General features: G+C 42.7%; 1 protein-coding gene across 7 annotated transcripts in view; it reads right to left on the bottom strand.

Annotated features, from left to right (window-relative positions):
- Window positions 1–12,436, bottom strand: part of GRIA1 (glutamate ionotropic receptor AMPA type subunit 1) — a 205,297-nt gene that overhangs the window by 17,760 nt on the left and 175,101 nt on the right. For all 7 annotated transcript variants that reach the window (XR_014165767.1, XM_081901018.1, XM_081901017.1 and 4 more), the window contains exons 12-13: window positions 6,451–6,649; window positions 5,211–5,458 (exon numbers count right to left, since the gene is read on the bottom strand). Coding sequence is in view for 6 of the 7 variants with exons in the window: in XM_081901018.1 (XP_081757144.1) it covers window positions 5,211–5,458; window positions 6,451–6,649 (447 nt within the window). In the remaining variant the exon portion in view is untranslated. The remainder of the gene's footprint in view (window positions 1–5,210; window positions 5,459–6,450; window positions 6,650–12,436) is intronic.

Raw genomic sequence — 12,436 nt, 5'->3', positions numbered from 1 at the left:
TCGATTAAATGGGGTTGCATGACTGGACACATCAAACTGCAGGAGTGGGATGGAAGAGGATGGCGATGGAAGGAAAGTTAGGAAGGGTGACAGTTGTACAGTGCCATCTCTTTATTTTCCAAGTGCATTGGTGCTACAATTCCTTTCAATTGTGCTGGTAAGTCTTAAAATGCATTCTCTTCTGCTCCCTGTATTCAGTTATGCCCGGGCACAGTTTGCTTGATGAGGGGTCCCATTTTTTAAAAGCCAGTGATAGGACACCATGAGGATTCCATGGAAAATATGATAAAACTGCCTAGGCACCCCAGTGGTGGGATGGATATATGGGTTCTGGAGCTATTGCTTGCAATGTCAAATTCTTTTGATCTACTGCATCTGGACTGCCTCCTTTAACCTTTCCTGAAAGACAGGAATCTGCTCGGTCATCTGTACATCTGCGTCAGCAGTGACGTGGTTAGAGCAAATCCCAACTCAGCCATGAGGTTCACTGGGTGACCTTGGGTCAGCCACTCTCAGACTAATCTACTTCATAGGGTTGTTGTGAGCATAACCATATATGTTGTCTTGAACTGCTTGTAGGCTATACCTGTAATTTTTTAAAAATGGCAACCTAAATGATTGATAAATGCAGCGCATTTCATCTGCAAAGTGTCCTGAAGGGTTTGGAAACTGCACCTATGTAGATTTTTTGACAGTGAAATCATGAGACTTCTTTTAAGCCATGCTGCCTAGCTCTTCATTTAAAGACAATATTCCAGCATATCTTGGGAAGTATATTTTGTATTCTGTGAAATTAGCTGTGGAGGCCTTCCTTCAGATTCTATTATCCTGTAGTGTGAAATTGTGCCCGTACCAAAGCCAGACATTCTATATCAGGCATAGGCAAACTCGGCCCTCCAGATGTTTTGAGACTACAATTCCCATCATCCCTGACCACTGGTCCTGTTAGCTAGGGATCATGGGAGTTGTAGGCCAAAAACATCTGGAGGGCCGAGTTTGGCTATGGCTGCTCTATATAATGGTCCTTTTCCCCTCCTCACCTCCTATGGAAACATAATGGCGCTTTTTTATTCCAGCACTTCCTAATGCTGATCTGCTGTCAGTTGTTATGTTTTTAGATAACAGTGTTAGAGGGATTTGTTGGGGTTTTAAAATGTTTAGTGTTTGAGGCTGGAAGTAGTCTTGATTTTATATTATAGAAGATAAGGCATATAATGTTCTAGATATGCAAAAAGAATCAAACCATAATAAAGTTCTAACAGCTCAAACAACACAATAATCTGCATAGGTTTCTTCAGCAAGTGCTGTTTTATTTGGAGTCCTAGGATAATCAACAATTTTAATTGGTGCAGTTAGACCAGCCTTCCCTAATCTGGCAATGCCCAAGTATTGTTGGACTCCGGCTCCCATGAACCCCAGCCAGCACAGTCAATGGTGGGGTTGATGGAAGTTGTAGTCTAAAGCCTCTGAGAAAGAAGGTAGATACTGCTGCCTTACCCAGCACTTCTCATATTGGATAGCTTTAGCATACTCAGGAGTCAAAAGTTTTGTGTCTCAGTTGTAGAAAAAGTATACTTTTCTGTGCATTATGCAATTTACATTTGGGGTGTAATTTTGTTCTCTCTCACCCATCTCACTCCCTGCTGTTTGAACTCCACTGCCTCTATAGAAACAGTGCATATTTATATCAATGTGTGTGTGGGGGGGAGACTGCATACCTGAGGCTGATCAAATGATCCATTGCAAGGGGCTCCCATTTCCTCTTGTGGGTTAGTCCCATTGCATGGAGTGGAAAGAAACGAAGCAGTAGTGGCATGTGTGGTGCAACAGAGCTGCACAGATGCCCTTTGAACACTGGCTTCTCTGCTGGAATGGCTGTGGTGTCAGGGTTGTGCGCTTGCAATGGCAGGACTGCTGCCACCACCAATCTGGCGTTCCCACCTGTACAAAGAGTACTGCTACTGGGGGCGGGTGGTGGTGGTGGAAGGAAGAACTGGAATTGCTGGGACTGTACTGTGCTGCTGAAAGAAATGAACAAAGATTCTGTGTGGTGTTTTACTGGGACCCTTGCATGTATGACATGTTGTACTTCTGAGTCACATTTGACACATCACATGTTGGGCACTGAGCGTGTGAGCTGTATTTAAGCTCAAGCAGCGATGATGCAACACAGATGATTATATCTGTATTCTAAAGTGGAACACAGGCTCATTTGTACAGTCATTGTTTAGCAATCTAAGAAGATGTAGTAATCGGTGAACTGAAATAATATTTTAATTCCTGCGTGGGTAATATGGCGTTATAAAGCCCAGCGAACTCTTTGTTGTTCTTTAAGTACAGATCATTCTGCAGTACTCAGGTTGTTTGTTCCTTGTTTTTTCTCCCCTTAAGAGACTAAGTTTGAAGTAATTGGTTCTCCTCTGCAGCTCATACAGCATCTTTCAATATCTTACAGTCACAGAATCCTTGATGAAAAACAGAGTTGGCTGGCACATTTTCCTCTGAAGTGTGTTAGTTTTGTTGGATCTTTGACAAGGAACACTTTTATTCATTTAAATGACTTGGAATAATTGACATACAAGTTTATGGGCCTCTGGGGAGCTTTGCTTAAAGGTTACCACTTTGAGAAAGAAAGCCAATTACAGAATACACGCCTACCTCCCCTGATTCACTTCTCTTTCTAGTTGTGTGTGTGTGTGAGTGAGAGAGAGAGAGAGAGAGAGAGATATCTATTTATTTATCTGAGAGAGAGAGAGAGTATAAGTTTCTCCTCTTTTCATTTACATTCCCTGGATTACACACTTATTATGTGTCATTGGGTTCCCCCAATACGTTTTGCATGCTCAATATTCATTTTTATTTAGTATTAATAGGTTAAAACATAGGCACAAATGCATACTTCCAGAAGTACTGCGAGCCATGAAGCAGTGGAAAAGACAAAGGGTAAAATTTCTCATTCTATGGGATGATGTTGCATATTCATATAAAATGGCATGCTCAGTGCACCAAAATAAAAGCATGTGGGGAGGGCCAGTGGGGAAAAAAATGTAATTTCAAGAGGATCAATTTTACTAGTTCTGTGCTCTCAGACTCCATATTCCTATTCTCTCTCTCTCTCCCCCACCCCATCCCTCTGCCCTCTCTGACCTCCAAGACACATCTCCTCAATGACTCCCTTTTCCAGCCAGATCCAGTCCCCTTTCCCTTCCACACTGCTTTCCCTCCTATGCTCTCCATCACTCTGCTTTCTCTCCTGCTGTTCACACGCTAACCTTTCAGCTCTGGAAAGTGCCTTTTGGTAGCTGCTGTGGAGCAGTGGAATTTGCTGTTTCTAGAATTGCCAAACTGTGCCAGCCTCCTCTACTTTTCTCTGTCTATTTATTTATTTAAACAACTTATATAACATTTAATTACAGTTGTCCCTAAGCAGTGCACAAGTAACTCAGGTTGCTGTTGTTTTTAAAGGGAAACCTCCCCCCCACCAGTCAAAACTAGAAATAAAATTAAATTAAAATGTCCACAGTCAGCACCAGAAGTGCAATAGGAAGGGGCCTGTCTGATCTCAGCTGGAGAGGATCAAATGAGGAGGGGGAGAACTGTATATGGCATCTTGTTCTTCTTGGAGAAAAAGGTGCTGTATAAATGCAATAAATAAATAATTGCTTAGTGTTTACTATTCTTAATGCCTGAATTGTGTTGCAGGACTGTTTTTATCGACATGTTGACATTGTTTTGGGTGGTGGTGGTGGTGGTAAATAGTGCCTCATAACTAAGTAAAATAAATACCACATCTGACAAAATGTTTTCCACACACAACTGATTCTGATCCCAATGACTTCAGTGACCAAATGTCTGTGGACTCTGATAGAAACAAGAATAGAGTCAGTCACAGAACAGAATACATTCCCTGGACTGCTCTCCTGCAATAGTGCAGAGAGATGCTACAGGGTGTCTGAAGAGCATATAATATTAGTTTAAACAGTTAAAATGACCACACACAACAAATATTATGGGAAGGGAAACTGAGACCATATGTTCCAAAGAAGCACCATCAGACCAAATGGAAAAACAAAGTGTCCTCCCTTGGCTGTTTCCATTGAGCTGGGAAGTCATGTTAAGAATAACTGTATTTGTCTCCCTTTCTCTGCTCACCTTTCCTCGTACAGAGGATATTTTGAAGAACAGGATAAATCAACCTTTGCATTTTTCTGTTTTCATTTTTTTTCCAGAAGAAATGCTGCAGCTTTTTCAATATACACTAAAGATTTTGGCACAGCAGGATTCTTTTAAAATCTCAATTTAAAAATGACAATAGCAATCTCCCGCAGCAAATGTTGTTATCCTTTAAAACATAAGACTCACATCCTGACCCAAACCCTGCAGCTGCACACAATTCCTGCCTTGCCCTGGTATTGGAGTGTAGGTGAGAGAATCAAGTCATGTATGCCACGTCATTGATCGCAATAGAAATGAAGAGAATTGTGTGGTTAATAACATGCTGCAAAGTGTTTCTGGTGCGTGGTTAATGCACTGGCACATTATTGTGTGTGTGTTTCTGTTCAGCTTGTCGCTTGTACTGTGTGGCTGTTGTGCATTCCATTTGTATGTATGCTGCGCACATGTTGTCTAGTCATGCCTTCCTCTGCAACACTTTGGCCCAGTACCTTGTACCAACTAGGCCTTGGTTGCTAAGGGTAACCAGCTAAGCATAAGAACCTTTGAGCTGTTTTGTTGCCTAGCTAAAAGGAAAACACTTAGCTTTTCCATTTATTCGCCCTACACAGATTTGCATCTCTTTGTTCAGACATGCACACACTGAAACACTTTTACCGGTAGAATCCCCCCTTTTTAAAGTTTGAATCCAAACAAGGACTGAAATACATATTGCACAACTCTCATGCACCATAAAACAAGCAAGCTGCGTCAAAGTATTGCTTTGTTAATCAGTAGCCAGTATGCCACACGACGCCAGCTGTAAATACCCAGTTACAATCAATTAAAACATAAGGAGTGAATTCATTGCAAAAGGGGGCGGAAAGCAGTCCTTGACAAACTGGCTTCACTGTTAAGCAGCAGTCCAGCAGTTCACGTCTCCCACCCACACCCTGAGTATCACTAGTATAGTGTGGTAATTGAGTCTGGAGGCACATTTATGGATGGTTTGACTGCTTGGGCCTCAGTTAAAGGAGTAACACATTCAGTCTACCTACCTCAGTGGTGAACCTTTTGGCGTTGCAATGCCATAGCCTTTGGAATCCAAGTTACCTCCCACCTTCATGGTGTCACATGGCTTTCTCTGCTCAATGTACTCATTCATGGTAGACTCTAGCAGGTAGGCATACTTCCCTTTGGATCTCCTCACACGCTTCATCCCCTCTTCTGTTGTCGGCACGAAAACAGAGGGCTCAGCTGACTTCATGTACGTCCACATCTTCTCAAAAACCGCTATTTTAGATCTCTGTCCAGAATAGCATAAATCCACTGCTCTTAGCATGTGTTAATAGAGCAGAGATTCATACACCAAGGAAGACACACATTTTGCTGGGCTGTGTGCCCACACATTGCATAGGTAGGGAGAAGAAAGGACTCGGGGCTGGGGGCTGATTCATAGAGGTGAACGGCCTCCACACAATCCCTCCCAGTGAGTATGGGGTGAAACGTATTGCATGGATTGTTGGCGCTACGCAGCTAGGCCTCTGCTGTTGTTTCTGTGATTGCAAGGGCACCTTTAAGGGAACAAGAACTAGGCTGAATGGAATGAAAGAGGGATTTGCAGCTAAAGATGCAAATACTTTGGCAACATACTAGGAACTAGGCTAGGAACGCAACTCCTACAACTAGTACTACACTGAGGCCATCAATCAGTGGCAGAATACATGATATGTAGTGCAGAAGGTTCAAGGTTCAATTACTGGAATCGCCAGTAATTGTGAACTGGTATATCAGGGCCGGGAAAGACTTCCGAAAACCTGTTGCGGGTAGACAGTATTCCAATGGCCGGATTCAATATTACACAGCCTCCTGTGATGAACAGTAGGAGCGATTGAAGTGTCACATTTGCACTGCACTCCATAAATGGAGTGGGCTGGCTGAGGGAAGTGAGAAACAGGGGGCATTAGACCATTGAAAGGAAGTGCACTTTGGAGGAGGGGGCCTTGCTACATAAGCTCCCCTTGAGTGTAACACCAATGTATTTACAGCGGGCAAATGGTACCATTAAATTACAGAGCTAACCAAGTACTTATTATTCTCTAAACCTGAGCTGCAAGTCACAGGGTAATTACTTTTGATGCTGCTAAGTGTAATTACTCAGTAATCTGTGGAAGCGTGTAATTATGCCGTGCTTCTGGAGTATTTATGGTATCTGGCAGACCCCGCATGTGCTGCATTTCCTGAGCTAGCACGAGACTCTTGCTTTTGTATAGTGAAGTCAGAACTGATTTCTCTTACCCTAAAGAATTCTTTAGTAGACCCAGCATCCAGAGTCCCATAAGCAATCTCTGTTTGCTTGGCCAAGTCTTCTGCACTCTCTATGGGAGACACCATCCTCTCTACTGTCAAGAACGCAGCTAGATTGGCGGTGTAAGAAGAGATGATGATCAAGGTGAAAAACCACCAGACCCCACCAACTATACGCCCAGACAGAGATCTGCAGGAAAAGGGAAAAAGAAAGAGTGAAGGTAAATTTAAAGGAGAGGAGTAGAAAATAATAAGAGTGCAACCCACAAAGCTCTGCTTTTGCACAAGCATTAGTTTTTATGTACTGTTTAGTTTAAAAAGGTATAAATGTGCATGCCTGAGGTTATATTAAAAGGTTCCAGTCACTTGCACCTATTATATCTTGTCAAATTTCACCTGTGAGGCCACCTTCCTATATAATTATCAGCACGTGGAGGCCCCTTGAGAGAACAACTGTTCAATGGCAGCTTACTATGTAAATAAACCACTTCCATGTGTCTTGTCTCTACACAGATCCTAAAACATGTCACTTTCATAGATGCATGAGGACAAATTACACGACAATCTTATGAAAAGCAGCTCCACACAAATGATCTTGGCTTGAACAATCAACAGCTGATGAAAGCAACAATAGATTTCAGGAGGAACTTGCAACTAGCATGCCTTTCCCTCATGGTTTTATGTCCACTGAAGTTGGACTAGCATGTGAAGAATATCACCATAACAATAGCGAAGGACCCAAACACTGGAATTACCAAGAAGAAAAGTTATGGGGTTGCCATCGATGGCAGAAGACAGGAAAGGGAGGCCTCCTGTACCTTGAAGCTTGAATCATAGAGTTGGAAGGGATCATGAGGATCATCTAGTCCAACCCCTTGCAATGCAGGAATCTTTCACCCAATGTGGGGGTCAAACCCACAACCCTGAGATTAAGAGTCTTATGCACTACTGACTGAGCAAACCTTCTGTGGAGAGCCTTCTGAACCTGGGTCTCCATGTGTGCAAGAAGTTGCTTCTTCTTTTTAATAGCTGAGATTTGCTTAATAATAATTTTCATTTTACCACTCTGATATAAAATCCAGAACTGTAATTAATCCTAGGGATGATGAAGCAGTAGTGGTTGAAAGGGCAAGTTAATTCATATCCATTGCATGGCACGGATAGGAGTTAAAGGGCTTAGCCCTGCACTGTGTATGTGAATGGTAAAAGCACCCTCCCACGCCATTCCTCTGCTCAGCCCATTACAAAATTGCCAATAGCAGCTCTAGCTATAAAAAGGGAAATGTTGCATTCACACAAGAAGCAACAGCAGTGACATTTCGTCGTCTGTGCCACTTGGTAGCTGGAGTGTCACGATCATGAAGGAACTAGCTGCCCACGTTCCTGAAAAGTTCCTGCGAACTGATATGTGTAACTTAACAGTTGGGAAAATCACACCCTGTTCTAGTTAATCCAGCTGGTAGGAAGTACACACTGTAGGAACCACCAAGACCTAAGCATTGTGCTGGTTTATTTTGATTTGTTTATTTATTAAATTTCTATACCGCCCTTCATCTGCGGATCACAGGATGGCTTGCGATACAAAACACAAAAATACATACCATAGTAACCAACAAAAACAATACCCCACTCTCAGTTTAAAATGCTATAGATGGTTCAATTAGTCAAAGCCCTGGGAGAAGAGGAACATTTTTGCCTGGCACCAAAAGATATGCAATGAAGGCACCAGGTGAGCCTCCCTGGTGGTCTTGTTCGAGGTGAATGCCAAGCATAGAATTTAAAGATGGCTTTGCCATTTGCATGACGGGCATAGCCAGGAAGTCAAGCTCTGGATCAGTCATGCATTTTGCCCTGCTCCTCTCACTCCATGCTTCGGGTGGGCTGTCAAACTTTTTTTTTTAAGCACCACATTTGTGTTTATTCATTGACATGTCATCTGTCACTTCATCCTTCTTGTTTCTCTAATAAACCTTGCAACTATTAAAACAAAGAGTATCTGCTGCAGGGAGAGGTATATTGCAGTGCTATCCTAGCTGTGTCTAATAACTCAATGTGTAAAATTGCTCATAATGCGAAGCCAAAAGCTATTAGTATGAAATACTGTGCATTCCACTTCTCTTCTGCTTTTTCACAAGTGGGTAAACAAACAATGAAGAATTTAGCTTGGTGTGGCATCCAAACCCAGGATTGCAGTTGGTTTCATGCTAACAAACACTGACTTATTGTTGGTTTATCAAATGTGGTCTTGCAGCAAAATTGACATTTGTGGAATGTTGTTTACAACCTTGGGACTAAAGTTGCTCCTAGAACAAGATGAGGCACAAGGCCTCTAGCCTGGCTAGTTAGCTGAGTTTATAGGTCTCTATGTGCATCAGTCTGTTAGAACAAAAAAAGCTATGACCATGAGTTGAGACCTCTTAAGCAAAACCCTTCACACACAGCTGATGCTAACTAATAGCTTAGTACATAATAGTTTATGGATGAGCATCACATGCAAATGTAGCCAATGAGATTTATTTCCAGGAAAGTGTGTGTACAGGACCGCAGCCTTAGGGATGCGAAGATTTCTAGCCATTCATAGCTGGCTTTTCCCCAGTTAAAAATCAACCATACTGCAGAACTAGGTTTTCAGAGCTTGCTGTAGAAGAGGAAACCAATGCATTTTAGCTGATCTCCACTATTTAAAAATGTTAAATCAGACTTACTCCTTACACTATGCATTGTTTTTACATCATAGTAAACTCTGCATTTAAATGTTGCATCTAAATTCTGGTGCAGCTTCCCTCAGAAAGGCTACTTGGTGTTGATGAAATTTTAAGCTTGTGTCCAATATAGCATTAATTTTTTTGTTAGTGCATAAATCCTTGCACTCATATAGTGAGGGCATTGGATACCAGCCACACTCCAAATGCGCTCAGAGGTACTTCATCTCTCTCTCTTTCTTTTCCCACCTGCTATTAATTAATCCCTTATTAGATATTTCATTCATTTTTTACTTCAATTAAACAAAATCAGCAGCGGAAAAAACACACAAAAAAACTCTGGTGCAGCTTCCAAACATGATGCAGTCACCTTCTTTATATCAGCTTGATTTGAAATCCTTTTAGACAAATGCAGCTGGTCAGCTTGTGAGAGAGAGAGTGAGTGCAAGGGAGAGGGAGAGATGGTGATGGAAATCAGAGAGAACATATGCCCAGTGGCAAATCCATCCTGAATAAATGTGAAACTTAGTTTTGTCTGAAACTGGGGGAATGGAAGAATGACTATCTCATCGCAAGTCCAGATGCTGCATTTGCTTTTGAATTCCTAGAAGAAAGACTCTAAGCATCCAGATACCAGTTGTCAAGGAATGTGGCCAGAGCTTAAAAAGCTATAATGATGGCAGACTAGCAAATATGTTGAGGAACTAAGAATAGAATAATGTGGTGCCAGCTTCTGGGTCTCTATAGATGCCACTTGGACAAGTCACTTAGCCCTCTACACTCCGAACCTGCAAACACCCTGCTAGCACACAGGCCTGAGTTTTTCTAACTCATTTTGTGCCATTCTTGAGGGTCTCAAGGACTTGCTCTCACTACTTCTCTACACCTTCTGTCACCTCAGCACTTGCCCCAAATGTCAAATGCTTTGAATACATGGCTATATTATGCAAAGTTGCATAAATAAAGTCAAACTACAGAAGTGTATCCATTAGATAGGATAGACAGATTGGCCTGCATAGTTCATATCAATAGATAAATCTGAACATTTCCACTGCTGCCCTCTTTGCTCCTTTCTTATCTCTTGGGCCCAAGACCTCTAAAGTTCACTGCCTGCCCACTTTCCCTCAGTCCTCACTGGCTTCCACTTCTCCCCTCTTTCCCCCAGCCATCTGTCTCATCCACCACTTCTCCTTCATATACCTGCTTCTCATTCCGCTGCAGACTCTGTCCCTTAGAAGGCCGTGTGTTCTAATTTACAGAGGAAAGTCCTCTGTTTGAAGTCTGCTTTAAAGATAAAGAACTCTAAGAAGAAAGAGCAGCTTGGACCTTGAAGCTGCCTATCAAATGTTGGCAGACTGAGCAGGTACACAGGCCATCACCAGTCACTGTCTTTTCCCCCATGGTGAGATGCATTGTATTTCTATTTAAATCATAAAAAATATTTCTAAATTTGCATCTCAACATATTCACATTTTATGCAGATTTTCTATGTCCACTTTATCGGTGAGGAATCAGGGGCTGTCTTATCTGCATCCCTCTTCTGCTTGCAGCTCAGTCTCCTGATTCCTTTCCTGTTTGATTTTCCATCTCTCTGCCTCCTTCCTGCTTCCCCTCCCATTTCCTGTCAACTGGAAGCACTTGTAGCAAGCGCAGAGGCACCAAACAAGAATAACTGGCTAGCGTTTAATGCCATCATTTCTGCTGATGACGGCCACTTCAATCTGACAAGCTGCATTTGCATGCCAAATAATCATATTCATCTCCAGCTGCAAATTATACAGCTTTTCTCCTTTTTGAGAAGCCAAGATATTTTTATGACTTAAATTCCCACAGCTGCAGTTAACTAAATCCCAGCTTTTAGACCTTAGTCATGGTTTTCTTATTCTTAATCACTGAACGCCGGGGGGGGGGGGAGGGCAACTGCCTGTCAGTTATATTGATGGCTCACGCTACCAGATTGTATATTGCTGTCATTACTTTGGGGTGAGAGCAGGGGGGATGGGGGAGCGCTGTGGACAGTTGGGCTTGGCTTGTTAATTTTGGTTTTGAATAGCTCAGTGATACATAATCAGATGCTGAACCATCATGCAAGCTATTTCCCCCTACTAAGAGTTAAACAATCCTACATTAAAAATATACAATGTTCAATGTCACATTCAATGAAAGGCATGAGTCGTGTGGAGATATCTTGGAGCGGGTGGTTGGATGGTGGGCAGCAATGGAGGAGAAATGGAAGAAGCTGACCTTAGCGGGTTGGGGGATGGGAAACTGGAACCCAAGGAGAACTCTGAACTGGGAGAGGGTCCCAGTGAATTGGGAGGTGGGGAGATATGGATCCATGAGAAGGGTCTAATGCAGCCTTTCTCAACCTGTAAGTCCCCAGATGTTGTTGAACTACAACTCCCATCACCCCTAGCTAGCAAGGCCAGAGCTCAGGGATGTTGGGAGTTGTAGTCCAACAACATCTGGGGATCCACAGGTTGAGAACTGCTGGTCTAATGGGCTTTCAGGAGAGTGGTCTGCCCACGCAATATCTGACACCCCAAGTGCAACATCACCAGCCACTGATGTGACTTTGCTGCCTTCCTTTGCCACCAAAGAGCCTCACCCCCTTTCTTGGGTGGCACTTGGGACAAATCCAATAGTGAGCTGGCTCCATCGACTCCACCTTCACCTCCAGAGATGCAGTGGTGACAGTGCTACTGCAAACAAGTCCTACATGTACAGCGTCTACCCAGGAGTACCTATTTACTTGCCTAGCCTGAGGCAGGGGACATCAACTGTGCAAATAACTGTGCCCGCCCCACTCTTCAAAATGAGAGCACAGGGGGAATGCCAAGGGTTGGATCAACGTCTTCACACTAGCCATGTGTCTTAGATCTCTGTCATGCCTTATCAGTTTGTAGCCTGTAGACCCATAGTGAGATGCTATATACTGACTTCATACATAAAAGTGTTAAAACTTCCAACTATGGTGGTAGCTAGAGTTTTGAATCTGACAAGGAAAACCCATGGGAAAAAGATGGTACACTCATGAAATGCTAAACCATTATATTGCAACCAACCTGTATTTTAGATATGTTGGGGGCAAGTTTAGTCTGAACCCTAGTGGCAACATTGAACACACATTTTCCCCTTTCCTAATATTATTTTTTAAACAAACAAACACGTTGCTCAGCAGATTCTGATTAGCTAGTCGATATGAGAATGTATGTTCGTATGTATGCATGTACTGTACATCTACACACATAACCATCCTGGGTACTTTGCTGATA

This window comes from Podarcis melisellensis (assembly GCF_964234715.1).
Source record: "Podarcis melisellensis genome assembly, chromosome: 2".
Taxonomy (NCBI): Eukaryota; Metazoa; Chordata; class Lepidosauria; order Squamata; family Lacertidae; genus Podarcis; species Podarcis melisellensis.
This window is presented reverse-complemented; position numbering and strand designations above follow the sequence as displayed.